Source organism: Hyperolius riggenbachi, chromosome 4, assembly GCF_040937935.1.
Source record: "Hyperolius riggenbachi isolate aHypRig1 chromosome 4, aHypRig1.pri, whole genome shotgun sequence".
Taxonomy (NCBI): Eukaryota; Metazoa; Chordata; class Amphibia; order Anura; family Hyperoliidae; genus Hyperolius; species Hyperolius riggenbachi.
In genome coordinates this window covers 80,351,118-80,378,354 of record NC_090649.1, presented here as the reverse complement: position 1 = coordinate 80,378,354, position 27,237 = coordinate 80,351,118, and the positions used below count along the sequence as shown (strand labels likewise).

General features: G+C 44.3%; 1 protein-coding gene across 1 annotated transcript in view; it reads left to right on the top strand.

The window, feature by feature from the left end:
- The first annotated feature begins 2,695 nt into the window (after positions 1–2,695).
- Positions 2,696–27,237, top strand: part of LOC137504677 (cytosolic phospholipase A2 gamma-like) — a 63,813-nt gene continuing 39,271 nt past the window's right edge. Inside the window, exons 1-8 of the mRNA XM_068233259.1 lie at positions 2,696–2,717; positions 9,687–9,733; positions 11,914–11,936; positions 14,868–14,952; positions 15,563–15,708; positions 20,857–21,049; positions 23,077–23,167; positions 26,896–27,036. Of these exons, the coding sequence (XP_068089360.1) occupies positions 2,696–2,717; positions 9,687–9,733; positions 11,914–11,936; positions 14,868–14,952; positions 15,563–15,708; positions 20,857–21,049; positions 23,077–23,167; positions 26,896–27,036 (748 nt within the window). The remainder of the gene's footprint in view (positions 2,718–9,686; positions 9,734–11,913; positions 11,937–14,867; positions 14,953–15,562; positions 15,709–20,856; positions 21,050–23,076; positions 23,168–26,895; positions 27,037–27,237) is intronic.

The window sequence follows — 27,237 nt, the reverse complement described above, 5'->3', positions numbered from 1 at the left end:
CCCTGACTGTAACCCTGTTTTTTCACACTAGGCCTCCTTATCTATGCCTAACCCCACACATACTGCTTGGACTATCTCTCTGTAGCATCTATCAATAATTGGCTACTAATCCCCCTCCCCCCCCCAAGTATAGTTTTGTAGCCCCTGAGTATGGGCCATTACAGGCTGCTCTAACGGCCCATACTCACGGGCAACATTTCTGGCCTGTCGCTAGCACACGGAGCGTGTGCACGACAGGCCGGCGACAGCTCGTCGCCAGGTCCTTCCGCATACACACGGCGGAGGGACCTGGCAACTGATGCGGCGGAAGCTGTCGCTGTTCCTCCTCCCCCGCCAGAAGCTCAATGTATTCCCTGCTTGTTGCTGTCGCTAGTCCGCAAACCCACACGAACTAGCGACAGTTGCGGCGGCAACTGTTTCCAGGCGATTGACTGCGCCAATCGCCTGGCGACATCAGCGACGGTTCGGGGTGCGCGCCCGTGCAACACCTCATACTCACGGGTGACCTGTCGCAACACCCGCGCGCCGGGTGTTGCGGCGACAATTGTAGCCCGTAGTATGGGCCATAACGTGCGCCTGTAACGTCCCACTGTGAAAGCAGCCTAAGGCAACTAAAATGCTTGCAAGCTGCATACATTATTTGATTAGGGATTGCCTTACTGCTGGTGAAAGTAGTTATGTGTGATATACATGCCAAAGGCTCATACAGACATCAGACCATAGTCTTTTGAAAATGAAAGATCACAGACCAATTTTACTACCCTTCATGTAGTATGAGAGCCATACCTACACAGTCTATTCTATGGAGCTGAACTCCCCATCAGACAGAAATCTTTGCAAGATGCTGCACACAAAGATGCTGTAGACATTCAAAAGATCAGTATCTGCAAAAGATCTGTTCCTGCAAAATGCATTCATAGTCTATGATATCTGCAGATCATCATACACACCTTGTTTAACAGACATTCATCTGCAATCAGATCCACCAGGATGTATTTTCAGATCTGCAGATGATTGTCTGATCTGCAGATGAATGTCAGTTAAACAAGGTGTGTATGATGATCTGCAGATATCATAGACTATGAATGCATTTTGCAGGAACAGATCTTTTGCAGGAACAGATCTTTTGCAGGAACAGATCTTTTGCAGGAACAGATCTTTTGCATGTGCACAGCATCTTGCAAAGATTTCTATCTGATGGGGAGTTCAGCTCCATAGAATAGACTGTGTAGGTATGGCTCTCATACTACATGGAAGGGGGTAACATTGGTCTGTGATCTTTCATTTTCAAAAGACTATGGTCTGATGTGTGTATGTGGCCCAAGATCCATCTGGTCACTTGGTTATTCCTTGAAAAGCAAATGGGCAGCATGATGGCGTAGTGGTTTGCGCTCTTGCCCTGCAGCGCTGGGTCCCTGGTTCGTAACCCAGCCAGGTCAACATCTGCAAGGAGTTTGTATGTTCTCACAGTGTCTGCATCCTCCAGGCACTCTGGTTTCCTCCCACATCATAAAAACATACAGATGAGTTAATTTGCTTCCCCCTAAAATTGGCCCAAGACTACAATAAAATACACTTCATGATATAGACATAGGCCTCTGGTAGGGCTTAGATTGTGAGCACCTTTGCATAGTTAGCGACGACTATATGACTACTAATCAAGACAACGAATAGTCAGTTTGGTGTGGCTATCAGGGATAAAGGAAATGCAAATATTTGAATTTAGAGTTCATGCAAGATTATGTAAATTTTATATGCAGCTTGAAAATGGACCAATCCACCTGCGTGGTACTTGATTGGTCCATTTTAAAAAATGCCTACAGTTGCATCTAAATTTACATAATTCTGCATGAATTTGGGAAATTTGCATCTCATTGAACTTCCCTAGTGGATACTGGTTTGGGTGTAGCACTTACCATATTTTACAACTATAAAATGCTGCTGCCCTAAGACTCGCCTAATTTTAAAGGACAACTGGGGGAGGAGAAGAATATTGGCTCATGTTGCATTACCCTCTTATTGCAAGGCGCTGCTAGGAAGTCTGTGGCACCTTACCCACTCCATGTTATGCAATGGAGGTAGTTAATTGGTACATGGCAGCTGCAAAAGTCTGCAGTGCACCACAGACTATGCAGCAATGATCAATGGCAATGTGGTTTGTGAATTGTAAATTGCAGAGTGACAATAATTCAGTGACTGACTTCTTGTCCAGCAGGGTCACCCATGGGAGGAGGGGGGGTGGGGGGCATATGCATTTATCTTTATCTTCTGGGTTTTCACCTAGGTTATAATTTTGTATTTATATTTGCATCTTGTCCATAAAATGCCTTTTTAAACCACCAGAATAAAAATCAAATTTTGATATTGCCTTTTCACTCCCCCCCCAATTGCAAAATGCTGAAAAGGTATTTTTATAGGAAACCAGAGACTGAAATTAAACCATACATGAAGCTTCCTCTAGGCCCATACGCTCCAATCACTCCCATGCCACCGTCCTCTGCTGCCCGCAGCTTCGGGAACTGGGTCTCGTCACTGACCTCATCAGAGCCAGTCTATGAAGAAGTGTGACCTCTATCTCTCCAGCGGCTGCTGGAGAGATATGCAAACAGCACACTTCTACAGTAGGCTGGCTCCGACTGACGGCAGTGCGGGGTCCTGGTTCTCGTAGCGGAGGGCGTGGGAGCGATCAGCGCGTATGGGACTGGAGGAAGCCCCAGGTATGTATGAAATCTTTTTGTTTTCAGTCTCTTGTTTACTATAAAGATAAAAATATTCTCCTTAGGGAACTTGGGATCGATTGATTGAGTAGGTGCCAATGTGTGAAACTGGCCTAAATCCTTGGAGTACAATTTACAGGTTTATTTTGTGGTGTGTGTAAAAAAAAAATTTTTTTTTTTTTTGTTTAAATTTTATCCTGTGGAAGTACAAACATTGGCTATCATTCATAAACTTGCTGGTGGTAAGGAGAACCCGTGCGGGAGAATACCGCCGTCGGTAGTTTAGCCTTCTGGGTGGTCATTCATAAACATTGTGCCTGGTGCTATAGCAGTGCGGAGGTTTTCTGGAGAATGGTGTCAGTAGGCGGGCGGTAGGCATGCGGAAACCGAAAAGCTGCCCGATTCCCTCCGTGCGCTGATCTCTTCTGCTGCTTGGGAGGTCCGTCCCATTCACTTACAAGTACTCCGCGAGCTTCCCGGGGATCGGTAATCCCCGTCCGCATACCGCTATGCGGTAATGTCTATTAATGGACATTTTGCTACTTTTTTCTGGATAACTGCGTATCAACACCGCACAAGGCGGTAAGTTATCACTCTACACGGAATGTCAGCTCCGCATGCGGAAAGAGCCTTTATGAATGAACATTTTTCAATGTGGTCGGTAAAGTCAGCAGTTTTAAGCATTTCCGCATGCGGGAATGCTTTATGAATGATGGCCTTTGTAATGCGTGTTCAGGTGAAAAGTGGACAAGTGGTGATTGTTTTTGTAAAACATCAGAAATCCCACTTTTTTTAATTTTTTTTTTTTTCCACTCTTCCTACATGATCATGCTGTCATTCTTCCACTTATGAATGCAGCCTGATTTCACTATTCTACTGTGTATGGCCCAGTGCACACCAAAAACCTCTAGCAGATCTGCAAAACACTAGAGGTTTTTGAAGCAGATTTCAGAGCGGTTATAGGCATGTTTTCATGTCTAGCGTATTTATTTAACATTTTTGTGTATCAGATTACAAATATTGTTATTGAACAGCTTTTGTAACAAAAACTGCTCTGATATAGCGTTTTTCACAGCGGTTTCCACTTTCCTATACTTTAACCACTTCCCGACCGCCTAACGCACAGAGGTGGCCGGGAAGTGGACGCCGCAAGGACCGCCGTATAGACAAATGGCGGCGGTCCTTGTAGGGGCATGGGCGGAGCGATTGCATCATCCGTGACGCGATCCTCCGCCTCCACCTGGCGCCGCTCACCCGCCGCAACATCCCGCCGGCCATACGGAAGCGCCGGCGGGATGTTAACCCGACGATCGCCGCATACAAAGTGTATAATACACTTTGTAATGTTTACAAAGTGTATTATACAAGCTGCCTCCTACCCTGGTGGTCCCAGTGTCCGAGGGACCACCAGGGCAGGCTGCAGCCACCCTAGTCTGCACCAAGCACACTGATTTCCCCCCCCCCTGCCCCAGATCGCCCACAGCACCCATCAGACCCCCCCTGCCCACCCCCCAGACCCCTGTTTGCACCCAATCACCCCCCTAATCACCCATCAATTACTCCCTGTCACTATCTGTCAACGCAATTTTTTTTTATCCCCCCCCCCCTGCCCCCTGCTTCCTCCTGATCACCCCCCACCCCTCAGATTCTCCCCAGACCCCCCCTCAGACCCCCCCCATGTACTGTATGCATCTATCCCCCCTGATCACCTGTCAATCACCCCCTGTCACTGCCACCCATCAATCAGCCCCTAACCTGCCCCTTGCAGGCAATCTGATCACCCCCCCCCCCCCCCCACACCAATAGATTGCCCGCAGATCTGACATCAGATCACCTCCCAAATCCATTGTTTACATCTATTCTCTCCTCTAAACACCCACTAATTACCCATCAATCACCCCCCTATCACCACCTGTCACTTTTACCTATCAGATCAGACCCTAATCTGCCCCTTGCGGGCACCCAATGACCCGCCCACACGCTCAGATTGCCCTCTGACCCCCCCCCTTATCAATTCACCAGTGCATTAATTACATCTGTCCTTCCCTGTAATAACCCACTGATCACCTGCCAATCACCCCCTGTCACTGCCACCCATCAATCAGCCCCTAACCTGCCCCTTGCGGGCAAACTGATCACCCACCCACACCAATAGATCGCCCGCAGATCCGACATCAGATCACCACCCAAGCGCAGTGTTTCCATCTCTTCTCGCCTCTAAACACCCACTAATTACCCATCAATCACCCATCAATCACCCCCTATCACCACCTGTCACTGTTACCCATCACATCAGACCCTAATCTGCCCCTTGCGGGCACCCAATCACCCGCCTACACGCTCAGATTGCCCTCAGACCCCCCCTTATCAATTCGCCAGTGCAATATTTACATCTGTTCTCCCCTGTAATAACCCACTGATTACCTGTCAATCACCTATCAATCACCCCGTCACTGCCACCCATCAATCAGCCCCTAACCTGCCCCTTGCGGGCAATCTGATCACCCACCCACACCAATAGATCGCCCGCAGATCCGACGTCCGATCACCTCCCAAGTGCAGTGTTTACATCTGTTCTCTACCCTAAACACCCACTAATTACCCATCAATCACCCCCTTTCACTGCTACCTATCAGATTAGACCCCTATCTGCCCCTAGGGCACTCAATCACCCGCCCACACCCTCAGAATGCCCTCAGACCCCAGCCCTGATCACCTCGCCAGTGCATTGCTTGCATCTATTCCCCCCTCTAATCACACCTTGAGACACGCATCAATCACCTCCTGTCACCCCCTAGCACACCTACCCATCAGATCAGGCCCTAATTTGCCCCGTGTGGGCTCCTGATCACTCGGCCAAACCCTCAGATCCCCCTCAGACCCCCTTCCGATCACCTCCCCAGTGCATTGATTGCATCTATTTTCCCATCTAACCACCCCCTGAGACACCCATCAATCACCTCCTGTCACCCCCCCCCCCCCTAGCACTCCTATCCATCAGATCAGGCCCAATACAACCTGTCATCTAAAAGGCCACCCTGCTTATGACCGGTTCCACAAAATTCGCCCCCTCATAGACCACCTGTCATAAAAATTTGCAGATGCTTATACCCCTGAACAGTCATTTTGAGACATTTGGTTTCCAGACTACTCACGGTTTTGGGCCCGTAAAATGCCAGGGCGGTATAGGAACCCCACAAACTGACCCCATTTTAGAAAGACACCCCAAGGTATTCTGTTAGGTGTATGACGAGTTCATAGAAGATTTTATTTTTTGTCAAAAGTTAGCGGAAATTGATTTTTATTGGTTTTTTTTTTCACAAAGTGTCATTTTTCACTAACTTGTGACAAAAAATAAAATCTTCTATGAACTCGCCATACACCTAACGGAATACCTTGGGGTGTCTTCTTTCTAAAATGGGTTCACTTGTGGGGTTCCTATACTGCCCTGGCATTTTAGGGGCCCTAAACCGCGAGGAGTAGTCTAGAAAACAAATGCCTCAAAATGACCTGTGAATAGGACGTTGGGCCCCTTAGCGCACCTAGGCTGCAAAAAAGTGTCACATGTGGTACCGCCGTACTCAGGAAAAGTAGTATAATGTGTTTTGGGGTGTATTTTTACACATACAGATGCTAGGTGGGAGAAATTTCTATGTAAATGGACAATTGTGTGTAAAAAAATCAAACCATTGTCATTTACAGAGATATTTCTCCCACTTAGCATGGGTATGTGTAAAAATACACCCCAAAACGCATTATACTACTTCTCCTGAGTACGGCGGTACCACATGTGTGGCACTTTTTTACACCTTAAGTACGCTAAGGGGCCCAAAGTCCAATGAGTACCTTTAGGATTTCACAGGTCATTTTGCGACATTTGGTTTCAAGACTACTCCTCACGGTTTAGGGCCCCTAAAATGCCAGGGCAGTATAGGAACCCCACAAATGACCCCATTCTAGAAAGAAGACACCCAAAGGTATTCCGTACGGAGTATTGTGAGTTCATAGAAGATTTTATTTTTTGTCACAAGTTAGCGGAAAATGACACTTTGTGAAAAAAAACAATTAAAATCAATTTCCGCTAACTTGTGACAAAAAAAATAAAATCTTCTATGAACTCGCTATACTACTAACGGAATACCTTGGGGTGTCTTCTTTCTAAAATGGGGTCATTAGTGGGGTTCCTATACTGCCCTGGCATTTTAGGGGCCCTAAACTGTGAGGAGTAGTCTTGAAACGAAATTTCTCAATGACCTGTGAAATCCTAAAGGTACTCATTGGACTTTGGGCCCTTTAGTGCAGTTAGGCTGCAAAAAAGTGCCACACATGTGGTATTGCCATACTCAGAAGTAGTATAATGTGTTTTGGGGTGTATTTTTACACATACCCATGCTGGGTGGGAGAAATACCTCTGTAAATGTGTGTGTGTGTGTGTGTGTATAAAAATAAATAAAAAAATTAAAAATTGTCATTTACAGAGATATTTCTCCCACCCAGCATGGGTATGTGTAAAAATACACCCCAAAACACATTATACTACTTCTCCTGAGTATGGCAATACCACATGTGTGGCACTTTTTTGCAGCCTAACTGCGCTAAGGGGTCCAAAGTTCAATGAGCACCTTTAGGCTTTACAGGGGTGCTTACAATTTAGCACCCCCAAAATGTCAGGACAGTAAACACACCCCACAAATGACCTATTTTGGAAAGTAGACCCTTCAAGGTATTCAGAGAGGGGCATGGTTAGTCCATGGCAGATTTCATTTTTTTTTTTTTTTGTCGCAAGTTAGAAGAAATGGAAACTTTGTTTTTTTTTTTTCTTTTTTTTTTTTTTTGTTTTTTTTGGTCAGTGTCATTTTCCGCTTACTTGTGACAAAAAATATCTTCTATGAACTCATTATGCCTCTCAGTGAATACTTTGGGATGTCTTCTTTCCAAAATGGGGTTATTTGGGGGGTATTTATACTATCCTGGAATTCTAGCCCCTCATGAAACATGACAGGTGGTCAGAAAAGTCAGAGATGCTTGAAAATGGGAAAATTCACTTTTTGCACCATAGTTTGTAAACGCTATAACTTTTACCCAAACCAATAAATATACACTGAATGGGTTTTTTTTTTATCCAAAACATGTTTGTCCACATTTTTTCGCGCTGCATGTATACAGAAATTTTACTTTATTTGAAAAATGTCAGCACAGAAAGTTAAAAAAAATCATTTTTTTGCCAAAATTCATGTCTTTTTTGATGAATATAATAAGTAAAAATCGCAGGAGCAATCAAATAGCACCAAAAGAAAGCTTTATTAGTGACAAGAAAAACGAGCCAAAATTCATTTAGGTGGTAGGTTGTATGAGCGAGCAATAAACCGTGAAAGCTGCAGTGGTCTGAATGGAAAAAAAGTGGCCGGTCCTTAAGGGGTAGAAAGCCCTAGGTCCTCAAGTGGTTAACATTGAGGCAGAAACGCCGCAAAGCTGAAAAATGCTGCAGCCCCTGGGTTTGTTTGTGGAAAAATGAGCCGTTCTGGTGTGCACCATCCCATTCACTTCACTTTCATTAGCCAAGCGGTTTTCCCCTGCAAGCATTTAAAAAAAACTTCAGAACCGCTCTGGTGTGCATCAGCCCTATCATTTGGTTATATACCTAAATATTGGTGCTGTGGATCTCTGGGTACTGTAGATGATATTGGCTGCAAGTACAAAATCTATAAAATTACTGGTATTCTACTGATGGGCAGTGGTCATTCTGATACAATATCAGAATGACCACTGCCATAGGGTTTGTTGTAACCCTATGTAGAGCAGGCAACCCCAGCAGCCAAATCCCCTATATCATAGCTGCTAATCTTGACTATTAACATGCCTGATGCATTGGAGGGGGGTTGGTTGGGTAAGGACAACTGTAATGAGCAGTACATGGGAGGCTGCCATATTTCCTCTTAAACAATACCAGTTGCCTGGCTATCCTGGTAATTCTCCACTTCTAATATTAGCAATAGACCCTGAACAGAGCATGCAGCAGACAGGTTTTTCTGACACTATTGTCAAATCTGACAAGATTAGCTGCATGCTTGTTTCTGGTGTGATTCAGACACTACTGCAGCCAAATGGATCAGCAGGGCTGCCAGGCAACTGGTCTGTTTAAAAGGAAATAAATATGGCAGCCTACATATGCCTCTCACTGCAGTTGTCCTTTAAAGGGATACTGTAGGGGGGTCGGGGGAAAATGAGCTGAACTTACCCGGGGCTTCTAATGGTCCCCCGCAGACATCCTGTGTTGGCGCAGCCACTCCCCAATGCTCCGGCCCCGCCTCCGGTTCACTTCTGGAATTTCTGACTTTAAAGTCAGAAAACCACTGCGCCTGCGTTGCCGTGTCCTCGCTCACGCTGATGTCACCAGGAGTGTACTGCGCAGACACAGACCATACTGGGCCTGCGCTGTGCGCTCTTGATGACATCAGCGGGATCGAGGACACGGCAACGCAGGCACAGTGGTTTTCTGACTTAAAAGTCAGAAATTCCAGAAGTGAACCGGAGGCAGGGCCAGAGCATCGGTGAGTGGCTGCGCGGGCGCAGGATGTCTGCGGGGGACCATTAGAAGCCCCGGGTAAGTTCAGCTCATTATCCCCCGACCCCCTACAGTATCCCTTTAAGCATCAGCGGGGGATGTTTAGGTGTTGGGCATCAGTAGGAGGGCTAGGCTTGGGAGAAGAAAATATTGGTAACCTTCCTTACTGCTGCCTGGTAACAGACGATCTGAAATGCTAGTGCCACCAAAATAGCAATTGCAATCGTTAGTGCTTAGCTATTTATTTTTTTAACACGCAAGGTTACAGTAGCCCTGCGGTTTCCAAAGCGCTGGCGATTTGACAAGCACTCTTGGTGTGCACCAGCCCTCACTTTACCAGCACCTGAATTCTCCTGCTTCAAAATACAGTACATAATTTCCTTTCTATCCCTCTTGTGTTTTAGAAACTTTTAGCGCTCACATTCATCATTTTTCAATGGACGGCGGTGAGGTAAGTGCAATATGTAAACAGTTTTGAAACTGTGAATAAGTCATATAAATGCAGCACAAGTGACAGTATTCACAATCCATGTTGTATTAGTTGAGCCAATGAAAGCGGCTCCTGAGTCCTGACTGGCACACAGCACTCTGACGTCATAGTGACGGCAGAGAGGTGCCTGTAGCAGGACTGCACGAGGATTAATCTGTAAGCGTCTTCCACCGCTTCACTGTAACAGCAGTCTCTTAAAGAAAACCTGAACTGAAAATGAAAAGTCAAAATAAGCATACACAAGTCATACTTGCCTTCCATGTAGTCTACTCCTCAGTGTCTTTCTCCTGTCCCGCGTCCTGTTTGTTCACTGTGATAAAGGGAATTTTCCGTCCTCCATTTTGAAAATGGCCATTACCCATAACAGCTTTCTGGTCAGCACACAGCTAAACTGTAACATCGCCCACTTGAGCCATAGGGAAACAGACATAACATTTTTGGGGTGGTACATTATGGTAAGAATTCTAAATGCATTTTAATTGAAATGATAAAAAAATGGGGAGAATTATTAGTTTTTGGCTATTCTGGTTTTAAAATCGTCCTGTGAATAAAGCCCACTTTATTTGCCAATCTGCCCCAGTTATTGCGATGTTTTTAAAATTTCCCTAGTACAATGTATGGTGCCAATTTGTTTTATTGGAAATAAAGGTGCATTTTTTTCAGTTTTATGTATTTTATTACAGGGATCAGTGAATAATGGCGCACAGCGCCTATGAATAAAAATGGCGCCACATTAAAAAGATACGCTTATCACTATTTATCGTTAGTACTGCATAATGGCGCACAGGGAAAAAAGAAGAAAAACTGCACACAGTAGCGTTATTTATCAATAGTGGCACACTGTTTTTTTTTTTGTTTTTTTTTTCTTTATATCAATAGCGCCCTACATAAGCCGAACTGCAGAAGTTATTTAACTGCAAAACGGTGAATGGATTTAACCTTCCTGGCAGGAGGTTTTCTCCGGCCCTGCTGGGCCGATTTTTTTTTTTTTTTATTTATTTTTTTTTTTCTGGTCGCAGCTAGCACTTTGCTAGCTGCGCCAGCACACTGATCGCCACCGGCCTGCGCCCGATCGCCGCTATCCGTTGCGGCGCACAGGCCCCCCCCAGACCCCGTGCGCTGCCTGGCCAATCAGTGCCAGGCAGCGCCGAGGGGTGGATCGGGACTCCCAATGACGTCGTGACGTCATCCCGCCCCGTCGCCATGGCGACGGGGGAAGCCCTCCAGGAAATCCCGCCAGGAGGGTTAATGTAACACTGAGGGGGGGGGGGGGGTTAGGCACCACCGGGGGGGGGGGTGGTTAGGGTTAGGCACCACCGGGGGGTGGTTAGTGTTAGGGATAGGTACAGAGAGGGTTCTGTGTGTTAATGCTAAATAACAATAAGGCTTTAACGTTAAATAGCGATAAGCGGCAAATGGGATTAGCGGCAACACCGTGCGCCATTTTCAGATGGATCCTTTATTACAAGCCCATATATGCAAATATAACATTAATATACACTCTTGACAAACATATTAAAGTCCCTAAGGTAACAATATATTTATATATTTATATATATATATATTTTTTTAAGTTTGGCCACAAGATGTTCCTATTAGCATACTAGAAGTGTGTGAATAAGTAATGCATGGTGGTGTTACTTCCTAGTTAAAAGAAACGCAGGCATCTCATTGTTGCTGGCAATCATTGACACGGGGCCCTAGATCAATGAATGGGAGCTGCGTTCCCAGTTGCTGAACTCCCCTCTAACAGGTGGCAATGGGTACATGCATGGGAGCAAGCAGCAGCCATCCACTACAACAGGCAAATGTCTGTCCCTGGAACTTTAGCTGAAGTTTCCCAAGGTGTAGATATACTGCAAAAGGAGCAGAAAGTTGGTAAATTTCCCCAGGAGAAAGGACTAGTCTAAAAACATGTCAGATCTATCATTTACAACCTGTTGTAAGTAACATATTGTAGCACTTTACTGCAGGCTAAATGTACTCCTCTTCTCCTCAAACCATTGAGGCTTGAGACCAAATGACTAATTGGGTTGGCATAACAGAATGTTAAACTATAGGCATGTTTGACCACAGCAACAATTTGTATGTGTAAACTTTTTTTTTTTTTTTTTTTTTTTTTTTTTTTTTTTCTCTAACAGACTAAAGACTGCATTGTTAGTAGGTAAGTAATGGTCGTTTCTGTTCAATTTCATTGTGTGTGTGTGTGTGTGTGTGTGTGTGTGTGTGTGTGTGTGTGTTGTACTGGTTAAAGGAAATCCGAAGTGACATGAGATAGACATGTATGTACAGTGCCTTGCTAGCACACAAATAACTATTCTGTCTCTGTCTGTTGAATATCAGGTATGTGAGTGGCTGACTCAGGCCCAGTGCACACCAAAACCGCTAGCAGATCGTCAAAACGCTAGCGGTTTTGGGAGCAGAGAGCCGACATTTGCTGGGTGCACACCGAGCGGATTTTGTATGAGATCCGCCGGCCGCATCCGCGTGGCTAATGTATCTCTATGGGCTGGTGCACACCGGCGGTTTGAGGTTTTTAGCAAACGTGCAGCCATAGGCACGTTTGCGGCTTGGTAAAAACCTCAAACCGCCGGTGTGCACCAGCCCATAGAGCTACATTAGCCACGCAGATTTTCAGGTGGATTCGGCCGGCGGATCCACCCGGTGTGCACTGGGCCTCAGTCCTGACTACAGTGACCGTCACTGATGAGAAATTCCAACTAAACACTTTCCTAGCAGAAAATGGCTTCTGAGAGCAAGAAAGAGGTAAAAAGGGAAGATCAGTGAGGGTCACACTAGTCACTTCCTGACTGTCGGCCACTTACATGCCTGATATTTAACTTTCAGGCAGAGAAAGGAGAAAAAAAACAGCATAGTTATTTGTGCTAGGCACTGTACATACACATCTATCTCATCATGTCACTTCAGGGTTTTTTTTTGTTTGTTTTTTTTGACACAGGAGACCCAGGTTTAAATCTCTGCTTTTCTGTAAGCCAGCAAATGTTTAGTAGACCTTGGGCAAAACTCCTCCCTAACTGCTTCTGCTTATAGAGGGCATCCTAATGGCTGCAGCTCTAGCGCTGAGTCCACCAGGAGAAAAGCACAATATAATTAAGGGCTGTGAATATAATACAAACATTATCTCTTTATAACCAAGCCCTGTGACCTGCCGCTCCATGACCTTGTAGTGGCCTCACCACAGTCTGAGGTTTATTTGTGTTTCCATAGATTTAGCTTAACCACTTCCTGCCCTGCTGAATAACACAGGTAAAAATGGGACAGCCATAGTCTAGGTGCGTCACAACAATATTCTAAAGGCAGCTTGTATTATGGATGTTTATGCAAGTCAGTATGACTGTAGGGTTTACTTCCTGTCTCCAGTAATTACTGTTGTGTTACTGGTCTTTCTGCTGGTGCTTACATATTAGCCCAACTGGAAAGTTTGGCAGCTTTTTGTTAAAGTTTGTTTGATCCCCTAGCCAGATCAATTTTTGGAAAGATTAAAGTCCCGGCTTTCCTTTGCACTGGATCCCGAGTCAATGCAATGCCCCATTCCCAAGTTAGGGGTGGTTTGGGGGACAGATGTCCCCTGCACTTTGCTGCAGAGAGCACAGTGAAATTGAGTCTCATGCCCATGCCAGTAAGACAGACAAGGATGCATAGCTGTGCTGCTCCATCTGTAATGAAACCCAGAGCACCTGATGTAAGCTTTGAAGACTGTTATGCTGTGATGGAAGAAGAGGACCTACCGAGTTTGATGCTTATCATGTTGGGTTTGTCCCGTACTTCTGTAACTGCACTTTCTGCAGCCAAGTTCAGGGGACACCCCTCCTTCAAAACCCCATAACTTGGGAACTGGGGACCATACTGACTCAGAACCCAGTGCAACAGAGCTGAGAATTTAAGCTTTCCAAAAATGGTCAGATCTTCCTGGGAGAGCAAACAGAACTTTAATAAAAAGCTGCCAAACTTTCCAGACGGGATAATATGTAAGTACCATTCTACTAATAACATGGCTCCTGCGCAGTAGTAATTTGTGCTGTCTTATTTACACCACATGAAACAACTTGGGCTCACAAAACACACTTGGCAACATGTCATAATGGATTGCAATTTTGCAGCAACCCGACAGTGGCTTACCCTCTTAAGGTACATGCAAAGGCCTGTTTTTAAAGGGAATATGGAGGCCAACAATTAAAACTATACAAACTGTCTGGCAGTCCTGCCTCCTAGTTCTTTGAACTTCATGCTTGTTCAGGGTGTCACACAGTACTGTTGCAAAAGAGATCAGCAGGACTTAAGTAAACCAGTATTGGTTTAAAGGAAACTAATATGTCAGCCGCCATATACCTCTCACGTCAGGTTTTCTAGTGTAAAATTTGGAGAAGGCTTGGTAGAAAGGGCTGTGCTGAGATGCCAAAATAGGCCTCTAGCAGCCATGTTTTGAGTTTTACTCTGTAGTTTTCTTCCTCCAAACGCCTCCTCGGTCAAACATGGAACAGGAAACCGGTTTGTCCTGCAGCTGTCTTTTTGTCATAGGGTTCAGGACCCTGACTGCATTGAGGGTCCAATGCATCTTAAACTTTTGGATTAGAACCTCCTTACTGCAGGTGATGTAGAACACTGAAGATGGGTCTTCCAGTAAGGCAATGAACAAACCTACAGCACCTCAAAGCAAAATGACTTAAGCGTATTAAGGTCATGGCCTGGCCAGTCTCCAAATTCTCAGTTCTATAGAAAATGTAAAGGGAGCTGAAGCATCTCAATGCCTAGCAGCAGCCAAGAATCCCAAAGGCTGTATTGGACAAAAATGCCTCCTGTGCAGACCTGGTGACCAGCTACAAGAAATGGTGTACTGTTGTACTTGCCAACAGGTCTCTTTTTTTCTTCTTCTGGTTCTTCAATCAAAATTAAAAAAAAAAAAATAGCTGGGGGGGGCCCTAGGCTTTACAATCTAAGGGATGGGGGGAGGGTGACAGAATCTACTTCTTCTTCTTTCAATTCTAATGTGTTAGAACTTTGCTTCACAATCAAAATTTATAAATTTGGGGTATGTCTTTTTTTTTTTTTTTTTTTCTGTTCTTGCAATTAACAGCTCAGAAGGGGAAGAAGCCTCTATCAAGGCACGAAAGAATAATGTAACACAGACCCTTATGAAACAAGGCTACAACGTGAAAGTGGTAAAACTGAAATTTTTTTTTTTATTTTTTTCCTTTTTCATGCAAGACAAAATTGTTGCAGCTCTAGGTTTTTCCTAGAAGTCCTGCTGATCCTCTGCCTCTAATACTTTTAGCCATAGACCCTGAACAAGCATGCAGCAGATCAGGTGTTTGTGACATTGTCTGATCTGACAACCTTATCTGCATGCTTGTTTCTGGGGTGATTCTGCAGACAGCTCAGCAGGGCTGCCAGGTAACTGGTATTGCTTAAAAGGAAATCAATATGGCAGCCTCCACATACCTCATTACAATTCTCGTTTAAGTAGCAGCTCCCCACTAAAGTTAAGCTATGGTTAAGTACTAACATGCCAGCTAGAGATATGATGGTGTGTTAATTTTGTATATGTCCAGACAATAGAGAATTTGTGGTAAATTGCTGCCGACCTTCCTTGTGCTCAAACGTCCCCAATAAAGTTAGTATTCAAATTTTTTTTTTTTTTTTTTTTTTTTGTTTTAATACCAGTACTAGCTTCTAGTCTTATTTGATCTTGCATTTCTGACTGTAGCAAGCATTGAGTGATGGGACATCTAACCATTATAAATTGAGCTACTCAATTTTTTCTTGCTGTAGAATGTTGGCCCTCCAGTAATAGCAGTCTTGGGATCTGGTGGTGGAAGCCGCGCCATGACAGCATTTCTTGGCACCCTTTCCAAACTGGCTGAACTGAAGCTATTAGACCTGGTTACCTATATTGGCGGGACATCTGGCTCCACCTGGTATGTACATTCATCAAAACTTCAGAGCAGTGTCCATACAAACATTACCACTCTGTGGTGCTTCTGCAGCCATCAATCCTGCCCCAGTGTAACTGCACTTTTCTATAGTTTATCAGTATTGCACTCTTCCAGATCTTCCTCTGAAACCATCTTAACCTGCCTAGCTTTATTGAGTTATATACACACAATATAAATCCTGCTGTGAACAGTATTTATTTATGTGCATACACAATACTCTCCTGCACTGTACACTAGACCCTTGTTTGAAACATTCTGGCAAGTTACAGGCACAGTTATGAAAATTATTTGGATCACCTAACACCTTCTGCATAGAAATCCTGAGGAAATTGAATGCCAGGGAGGTTAAGATAAGGCCAATGCTTTTTGTATCTGTTCCCCACACCCACTACCCAATATGTGCTTTCTGTTCTATTTAAGGAGCAGTTGATAAAAAGTTGTGGCCAAAAAAAGAAATGGGTGTAATTGTTTGTCATAATATTGATAGCTGTTACGCTATTTAGCAGGCTGCTGTGATTAAATTGTTTTGTTGGTTGGGGTTGGGCACCACCAGGGGAGGGTTTTGTGACAGTAGGGTGAGGTTAGGTTAGTCCGGTTGTAGATTATCTGTAAACTTACTGATAATGTAATACTTCAATTGTTTATCCGTATGGTTAAGGCTGGTTTCACAGTGGGACGTTACAGGCGCACGTTAGAGCAGCCTGTAACGCAGCCCACCGCACAGTACTGAAAAATCAATGGGGCTGTTCACAGTGCCCACGTTGCGTTACGTTGTAACGCTGCGTCACAAGACAACGTACTGCATGCAGTACTTTAGACGCGGCTGGGCCGCGTTAGACTGCTTGCACATGCTCAGTAATGTTGGGGAGGAGCGGAGAGCGGCCAGGCACATGGCTAATTAATATGCACTGCACGTTATGACGTGCAGTGTTTACTTCCTGGAGCAGCCGCTCTGTGCGGCGATTGGCCGGCGGGACCACGTGATGCCGCATGCGCACAAGAGTGCGCATCACGGCATCACTGACGCCAGAGTGAGCTGCACAACGCGGCTCACTCTGATGTCCAGATCCAGCACCACCAGGCGTTGAGTTAGGGGGACGTTATGCGACCTTAACGCCCCCTCTAACGCAACGTCCTGGTGTGAAATTACCCTTAAATTGCACTTTGTTTACTATTTAATGTTGCACCTAAATTGGCACACAACTTTTTTAAATGTATGCTCTATTCATGTGGCGCCACCCTTAGGCCCCGTTCACACTTGCGGTTTTGTCAAAACCGCACCGGATGTCCGGACCGCACCGTATCCGGACCGGACCTGATCCGTACGGTTCCTATCCGGATCCGGTCCGGATCCGGTCCGTTTGCATCCGGTTTCCGTGCGGTGTGAACACGGTTGCGGTCCGGATCCGGTTTCTTAAGGAGATAACAACCTGTTATTACCTGGGGTCTGGGAGGTCAGCAGAAGGGTCTGGGGTCATTGTTGGAGACAGGTGGACGTGTGGAGACCATCCGTGGATACAGAGACTGCAGTTGGGACCATGGATCCAGGCATTTTTTACTCGTATACCTGGGAATTCTCTGTTGTTCGCCTCCTCGTTATCAGACTTATATCAGACATGTTGCTGCCTAGAGCTCCAGCATGAAATCGCTGCTGCCCCACCTGAACGCTGGGCCCATGTGGTCCCCATCCAAAATGCATAGGAAGTGGGGTAGAACGTCCGGTTTTTGTAGCCAGTGTGTTGTGCGCTCTCCGGTTCTCATTGGTTTCCATTGGCCGGATGGTGCAGTCCGGCTCCGCCCCGGATACGGCTGCCGGAGGAGCCGGACCAAAAAATAGCGCATGTTGGAACGGACGCCGGAGTCCGGATCCGGTCCGGCTCCGGTCCGGCTGAACGGACGCATAGGCTTTCATTGCTATTGCCGTGCGTCCGTTCCGTCCGTTCTGCAAGCGGTCCGGCTCCGGCACGGCGATTCCGGACGGCCACCGCTAATGTGAACCGGGCCTTACTAAGGCAAGTGACTTAACTTGTTCCTACAGCTGCCTTTTTAAGCACCTTGTAGCCATTCTGATGTGCCTTCTACATGTATATATTGTATTGTGAACTGCAAATTCTGTTCATACACAACTGGTTTCAGTTGAAAATCTGTCTGTTCCATATGAGGACAAGAAATACAAACCTCACAGAGATTCCTTATACTATCCTTGGTCCAACAAAGTAAAACCGTATAGTAGAAAAATGCAACGCGCACAATTTAGTTAACACGTAAAATACATGCATACATGTTTGGTGTGAAGGAGCTTTTCAAAATGCTGTTCCATCTGCATTTAGACAAGACAGACTAGGGTGTCTCAAGCCTCACACTAGTGTGTGTGTGTGTGTGTGTGTGTGTGTGTGTGTGTTTCCCAGCCTTGCTTAAAGAGACACTGAAGCGAAGATATTATGATTTGTATGTATAGTACAGCTAAGAAATAAACAGTAAGATCAGATACATCAGTCTAAAGGTGGCCACACACCATACAATTATTTTTTTTTAAAATATCTGTGCAATTTAAGAATTGCAATCATTTTTTCTGATTGGTCATATTTTTGAAATGTTACAATGTACCACACACCTATGTTACATTTTTCCACAATTATGATAAAACTGGAAACTCTAGAAAGAAAAAAAAATGGCTAGGGTGTGTGTATATTAATTGACAATCTAACACACCATACAATCTTTAAAAAAATTGAAGAGAAATATCTGGCATTCCAGATCACTATAAATCGAAAAACCGGGAAATCAGACTTTTAAGTCGCATAAAAAAAACTTTCAATTTTTCGGGAGATGCGATCGTTTTTATTGAATTGCTGTAAAAGCAGATAATTTTATTGTAGTGTGTGGCCACCTTTAATTGTTTCCAGTACAGGAAGAGTTAAGGGGCTCATACACTCAGCCGATTTTCTGGCCGACCGATCGATTGATCGTTTGCTAATCGGTTGGCCAATCGACCGGTCGATGGCCGATTTCGATGGATTTCCATCGAACTGGCTGGGTGGAAAATTTAGGTCGATCTGATGAGATTGCTTATCAGTTTGCATTGGCCTTAATGGAAATCTGATGGCAAAAAAATGCCATCAGATCGAATTTCAATAGATTTCAAACTGAAATCTATTGGAATTCTGGTAAAAAAAATGTTCTAAAACGCATCAGATGCATTTCTTATCTATCTGCTGCCAATCTGACGAGTGTATGGGCACCTTTTTAAACTCCAGTTATCTCTATGCAAAAAAGCCGTTAAGCTCTTCAACTTTCAAAGTTGTGGAGAGGGCTGTCTTCCGACATTTATTATCTCAACTGTTAAGCCTCGTACTCATGAGGCACAAATGTTGCCAGTCGCCGAGGGACAGAGATGCGGCGGAAGCGGTCGCCGAAGGTTCCTCTAATCTTCTAGTAATTATTCATAGTACACAACCAATTTTTTTATTTTTTTTTTTTATTTTTTTTTTCCTGGTTTTGAAGTTAGTACATCTCCTCATCACTTCTGTTGGTGACAGCTGCCACAGGCGACATTTCCTATTCCTCTGGGGAGACTTCCTAATTCTTGTCTCTAGGACAGACCTACAGTCCAAATGAGGACAAAGGCGAATAAAAACATGCCAGACTTTTTACGAACTTGAGAAAATGAAGTTTAGCTAGATGCTACTGACAAGTATAAACTTCAGTTTTATCAGTGGAAAGCATCTGCTTGCCTCTGCCACCTATAGACCTCCTCCATTCTGCTAGAATGAAAACAAGTGCCACTAGAATCTCCCAAGACCCCTCCCACCCAGGTAGCTGCTTCAGGCTCCACCATCAGATCACTGTTGCAGAACTATTCACTCAAGAACCTCCAGGTGGCGGAGCACCTTCTTTCCCAAGTGGTCCTCCTGCTAAACTCCAGTCCCTCACATGCACACCAGTCTGATGGCAGCTCAACATTCTAGCTGCCAACTTTACACACCAGCTTGTAGCACCATGGTCCCTTGGACAGCTAACTCAAGCAGCCCCTCTGTGCTTCCTAGCACCACAATGGCTTAGCCTGCCCTATGCTCTAATGTATGCTCGTATAGTTTTCCTTGTATGTATCTCCCATGCTGTCAATGTTGTCTGTCCCTTTCTTTGTCATGTCTGTCTCTGCTCTACAGCCATTGCCATGTGAACCACAAATCTGGGTACAACACCCATCATACTTGGCAAATGTGATTCTGATGCTCTACATTACATTAACTATGGGCATGCATTCCCTGTAACAGCTGGGAAAGTGGGGCCACATGTTATATACAGGAATGGGCTTCCGAGGAGTGATCTACTCAAATTAGGAATTACCCTACCTGTGACTGTGTGGGGTAGCTGTAACACAACCTATGGGATGCATTACACCACTTACTCAGGCCCATCACCACTCACTCAGGCGGAGAGCAGGCACATTCCCCAGAATTGAGCAGAGTGGCAGCGGCTGGCTGGGGAACATGCTACTTCCCAGAACGCGAGGGAACCTCTGCATGCCGCTGGTGCGGTCTAGTCAGTGACATCACTGCTGTGTGCCCACTCCCTCTTCCGGGTTACCTAAACTGGGGGCACATTTAGACTTGGCTACTTATACTGTACAATATTGTACTGCCATCTTCAGCAGTACTTCAGAGTACGTAGTCATGTCACTGACTGTCCTCTGGGGAGCTCACAATCTATTCCTGCCATAGTCTAATGTCCTACCATATTATGTGTTAGTATAGCACTGGCATCTTCTGCAGCACTTTGCAAAGAACATGGTCATGTTACTGACTTTTCTCAGAGGAGCTCCCAATCTAATGCCTAACACTCTTGTGCAAGAGAACACTGGCTGTTTCGTTCGTCTGGTAACTATCGTTCCTTGCAAACGATAGTTATCGCAAGTGTGTACATAGCATTAGCCTGGTTGTATATATGCAAGTTGCTCTGCATGATTCCCTTTTTTTGCGTGTGCAAACTATGCATTACCACATTCCAACACGATGGCTGCACTGCAAGCATTGCATAGGCGATGCATTGCAGTTGCAACACACCACTGTGAACATGGCTATAGTTTAACCTGGGCAACAATATAAATGTAACATACTGTTCTCTTAGGTGCATGTCCTCTTTGTATACTACTGAAAATTGGACAAACGTTGAAGTCATGAAAAACAAGGAAGAACAATTATTTAAGAAGCCTTTTTCCCTCGCAACATCATGGAAGAAGACCAAGGCTGCATTTTTGCAAGCAGAATACTCCCTGACTGACTTGTGGGCATTTGCAGTGGTCTATTACATGACTAAGGAAGTAAGTGGAACCCACCTTTGCATAGTTTTAGGTCTAGAAACACTTGTCTGGTCACCAGTGTCTCTCCCTATTAAAAAAAATGTTGGGCTTCAAAGGGAACCTACACTGAGGCTTTTCATTTTAAAATACCAGTTGCCAGACTCTCCTGCTGATCCTGTGTCTCAACTTTCAGCCACAACCCCTCAACAAGCATGCAGATCAGGTGCTCTGACTGGAGTCAGACTGGATGAGCTGAATGCTTGTTTCAGGTGTGATTCAGCCTCTAATGCCGGAGCAGTGCTTTTCAGCACTGCTAGATTTGGGTGCAGCCGGCACCTCCATAGACTACAATAGGAATCATCCCTATTGCAGCGGTCAGTAACGTCGGCTTTGTCAGAAGACGGAGCCGAGGTTGCTTAAAAACATAATAATTCGGCCTCCAGCAATCGCTGGAAGCCGAATTATTTCATTCCCCCCACTATCCATGGCGGCCTGGAGGAGGAATAGTAATTAAATCGGCCCGGACTTGTGCAGAAGCAGGATCAGCCATATACCGCTGTATCCTGCGCCCAAGTCTACTGGCGCCGATTTCAAATGTACTCACTAATGCAGCTAAAGAGATCAGCAGGACCACCAGGCAACTAGTACTGTTTAAAAGGAAACCTCCATATCCCTCAGTTAAAGGACTTCCGAGGCCAAACCAAACAAAGTTAATACCTGCATCATATTTGAAGGCACTCAGTCTTGGTGACGGTGGGCCTTAGGTGGTAAATCCAAATCCACCCCTGGTAGCCCTGCAAGACAGCAGGACATTTTGGCGCATCACATGCTGCCATAGGCAGTAATGTGAATTGGCTATGGTGGTATTCACAGTAATTTGGGCATGTCAAAAGGCTGAGCCCAAATTACTCTAAAAACAGGGGAAAAACAATTGCTGGCAGCCAAATTATGCTGAGTCCATGGTGGCCTAGAGGGGTAATAGTAATTCTATTACAGATCTTTATTACAATCGGGACCTTTTTTATAGGAAGGAGCAGGGTGAGCTGTCTTTCTGCTTCACACTACACCCAAATTTCCCAGCACCATTTTTGTATGTAGGCATAGCCCCCCATTGATGCGGTTTACCCTTGCTAACTGCCCACTCTTATGAACCTCTTATGGGCAGTTAATTTTATGTATTCTCCTATAAAGGTGCTGAGTTGTCTTAAGAGCCATCACAAACTACAGAATGTACTAAACCATTCTGGATACCTAATTTTGCATTAATTATCCTAGTTAAGCATCACCCTTCCTATCTGTATATTGCTATGTAGTCCTGCCCTCTGAGTGATGTATAGGCCTAGGCTATGAGGTCACACAGCCTTCTGCCCTAGTGCACTCTGGGAGGCCAGGTGTTTCTGCTCACTTCTGAACATGGTGCACAAACATTCTCCCCCCCCCCCCCCCACCCCACCCACCTGTGACTGCATAATGTAAATGTGGGTGAGAAAGGAATTTACAATAGACATTGACTATCTGCTAAGTATTTAGATTAAAACATTCTAAAATGTGAAATATTCAGAGTCTTGGTCTCTGCCTGTAAATACTTAGAAATCTGCCTAGCTGTGAGATCAGGTTTACCCTTTTACTGCAGCCCAACTTCCTCCTTTGATGACATTGGCCTCAATTCACGAAGCTTATCTCCTGTCTTTAATAACTCTTCTAGAGTTGTTACCATGGTGATAAGGCATGTAGTATTCAGGAAACCTTTTACCTCAGGCAAACCTAAAGTTAACTCTTCTGTCTTTAAGTTAACTCTTCAATCCTTAAAATAACTCCAGAGTTAAAGACAGGCTGTTAACTGCGTGTGTAAATAACTACAGAAGAGGTAACATAAGGAAGGAAGAGATAAGATAACTCTCTCACTGTGTGGAGGTAAGTTTTCTCTTGCCTTATTATCTCCAGCATGATCTTAGTGAATTGAGGCCATTGCCTTTTGATGGCTATCTGGCTCTATTTGGATTCAAATTCTCATTTGGTGCATATTCTCTTTACCTCACCAACTCCAGATGATTGAAGAGAAGCTGTCTGGCTTGAAGAATACTTGTGGGAATGGAAGCATCCCATATCCAGTCTTCTCTGCTGTGGAAAAGTACACAGGTAATGTGGCCAAAACCATTGTCCGAGAACATGATTTGTACTATGTAGCCAGCATACTATTCAGTACCTGTAGAAAGAATATTCTCTGTATATAATCATATTGCTGGGATTTGTAGTTTTATGAACTTCAGCTCTGAAGCAGGAAATTTGGGTGCATGAGACAAGTGGACAAAAAGGGCACCGCCATTCGCTCCCATATTAAAGGATACCTGAGGTGACGTGTGAGATGTACAGTGCCAAGCACACTTATAACTATGCTGTGTTCAATGAATGTGTCATTGAGCCAAAACAATAAAATAGTTAAAACTTAAAAAGGAAATTTAAACACAAACTGGAATATCTTGAAGTCATTTTTAGGAGAAGGAAGATAAATGCAATAGTTTGTTTCATTAGTTTATTTTTGCTTTGGGTGTCCTTTAAATATTGATTGACCCCCCAACCAGGAAAAAAGGGCACCTGGTGATTAACGTTTTCAAACTGCACTTCTGATAATTTTACGTTTACAAAATGCGCCCGACAAATATACTAAACATATCGATCGTATTTAACTAAACCATTTAAAATTTTATCACTTAATGTTTGTAAAACCTTATTAAACACATAATAAAGCAATCGGTGAGTAAATCTTAATATAGTCATGATTTGTAAACCTTATCCAGACAAAGCGATCACTAAGGAGGGTCTTGGGGTTAGGCACCACCGGGGGAGGGGTCTCATGGTTAAGCACCACCTGGGGGGGGGTGTCATGTGGTTAAGCACCACCTGGCGGGGGGGTTGTTCGGAATAGGTGGAGGGTTCTGTGTGAGTAGGTTTAGTTGTAGTAAAATGTTAGTAATAATTACTAATGTGTATTTTTTTTTTTTTTACTAGTTGTTACGAACGTACTTACCGTATATTTTTCATTCTTATAAACAATATTTGCAGATTTTTACATGAAGAAACTATAAATAAGGTTATCCACAATATTATATATAATTGTGTACCTTGTTTTGTTTATTTTTTTTTTTTCTTTACAAACCTAATTTTCACATTTAGGGTAGATAATCTTATTCACAGATTTCAAAACTTTTTTTTTTTTTTTTTTTTTTTTTTTTTTTGTGCTCTGCTGTTCCACTTGTTAGCCCTGCAAAGGTGGCAATGTGAATAAGTTTTAGGATCCACATCTAAAATATTTTTATTTATAGCTCATTGAGGCTGCTTTCACAGTAAGACATTACAGGCGCACATTAGAGCAGCCTGTAACGCTCCCCAACGCACAGTAATGTAACTGCAATGGGCTGTTCACAGTGCCCACGTTGCGTTACATTGTAACGCTGCACGTCAATCTTAGAGTGCAACATGCTATAGCGTTAGAGCGGCCTTGCCACGTTGGCCTGCTTGCACAGGCGCAGTGATAAGCCACATGGCTAATATTCACTGCACTGTGCGGACGTCACTGGCTGGACCACGTGATGCGGAGTGTTCCGCTCACGTGGTCTCCACCAGCGCATGCATACTATAGTACGCATCAAAGAGCCTCTTAACGCGGCTCTTTGCTAACGTCCTCTGCCACCATGCGTTGCGTTAGGTGCACGTTATGCGACCTTAACGTAGCACCTAACGCAACGTCTTAGCGTGTAAGTAGCCTAAAAGATCACCACGGCAATGAAATTGTGTGCATTACACCGCCATATGGAGGTGTGATGCGCACAATTTTATTGCCTTGGGTGATCATCACACCTCCATATGGCGGTGTAATGCACATAATTTTGTTGCCGTGGTGATCTTTTAATGCGCTATAAATAAAAAAATATATTGGTGTGGATCCTGAAATTATTTGCTGGGTGATCACTGCACATCATTATCCATTGGTGCTGTCCCAATTGAAGACACCATTATTCATAGCTAGGTGGCAAATGTGGACATGTTTCTCTGGGAGGAAATCAGGAGTGCCCAAAGAAAATCCAAACAATGGATTTCACCAATTTACCCATTTCTATATCCTAAACGTTTTTTATAATCTAAACCAAAGACAAATTCTGGAAACTGGTGCAACCCCAACATGCAATAATTTGACATCTTATAAAACAAGAACAGGCAGGCTATGTCCAGAAACAATCCATTCGTTTGTATGAATTGAAAAGCTGGTGTAAGCTGCATAGTACAATGTAAGGAACAAATCTGGGCCCCTGTCTGTCCTGCTCTGAAGTAATAGCATTTTTCCAAAACTCCTTGATTAAAGTCCTGGAACCCACTAGGATCTCTTCTGAGTGCTTTGTGACTTAAAAAAAAAGCTCTTGCTAATTTAACCGGTTCAGCCCCAGTGTCAAACCTTATGCATCCGAGCAACGTTCACCTCCCATTCATTCGCCAATAACTTTATCACTAATCACAATATGTCCTAGCACAATTTATGGTGTCGATATTTTACTTAGAAATGTGCATTTTTGAATTTGCGTCCATCACGATTTACAAGCTTATAATTTAAAAAAATGTATATATTCTCTCGACATGCATATTTAAAAAGTTCAGACCCTTGGGTAACTTTTTTATGTATTTGTAATTTTTGGTGTGGGAGGGAAACTGCTAATATTAAATGTAAAATAATGTAATGTATGTGGGTGTAGTTTACCATTTTGTCACAGCCTAAGTCCTGGGTGCAACCGATCTTCTTCCCCCTTTTTTTTTTTTCAGAAAGACCATCTCTGATAAGATAGTCGGGTTTTTCTGGGGGGACTTAGATCGGTGAATGGGAACTATATATTCCCATTCACTGATCGGGGGGGCTAACGGCAGGAGCATGCAGCACCACACCCTATCTGGACGAACATGCTCATCCAGATAGGCTGAACTGGTTAATGCCAGTGGCGTAGCTAAGGAGCTGTGGGCCCCGATGCAAGTTTTACATGGGCCCCCCAAGCACACTATACATAACAATTGATGCGTCACACCAAAATCTTCCAATGGCAACTACAGTGTCAGAGGTGCAAGAAGGGGATGGAGAACAGCTTGTTAATGATTACCAGTATTCAACGTATCTATAGAAGTGATTATTATGAGCACAGGACCAATAGAGAGCTAATACTGTAGTTGAGGAAGGGCCTTTCAGGGCCCCTCTGGCCCAAGGGCCCCGATGCGGTCGCTACCTCTGCACCCCCTATTGCTACGCCCCTGGTTAATGCTATGGGTGTGATACCACTAGAGGGATGTGATTTTATAAAAATCACCCCCCCCCCTCCCCCAACTTAGAAAAGGCTGCTAGTGGGTTTGAGCTCAAGCACTCTGTAGGAGTAGGATTCCTGCAAATGGAAGTAAAATCAGAGCCCCAGAGCTTCCTCAGTTTGGCAATGCCACTCCTGGCTAGGAATCCATGTAATGCAAAATTTTTTTTGAGTTGATGCAACTTTATGTGAAATGTTTATGCAAATATATGCTGCTTGAAGAAAAAAATCTATTTTAAACCTGGGCTTAACTTGACTGGTCCATTTTTTTTTTTTTTTTTTTTTTTTTTTTTTCAAACTGCATTTATTTGCATTCCATTGATCATCCCTACTTCTGAGGTATGCTTGCAAAATGGATGGAAAAGGGATAACTTCAACCCCCCCCCCCCCCCCCCCCAATTACACAGGGCATGTTTTTGGAATATATGGTGTGATCATTTTGTTGCAGATCTTTTGTGAATGAGCTTCTCCAGGCTGATCTGGGTAAACCATGTTTCTGAAGATGCAATAACTGAATTTTCTTTCCAGGGACCTGGTGTGAGTTCAACCCACATCTGTGTGGATTTCCAATCTACAAATCCTTTGTAGACACTGAGCTTCTGGGCAGTAAATTTGAAGCAGGGACTTTATCTGCAAAGCAGCCTGAATGGGAGTTATGCTATCTTAGGGGTGAGTACACTAAAATTACCCAGATGTACTTTAACTGGGGGGGAGGGGGGGGGGTTGGGGAGAGCATATTTCCAAAAATGTTAGACATTGGCAAGACTTTGATCAAAGTTCTGAGTGACTGATCCATGAGCATCTTGGCATAATTACAGCCTATTTTCCCACCTGAACAACCACTATTGGGGGGTTGCTCCTGCAGTGTTG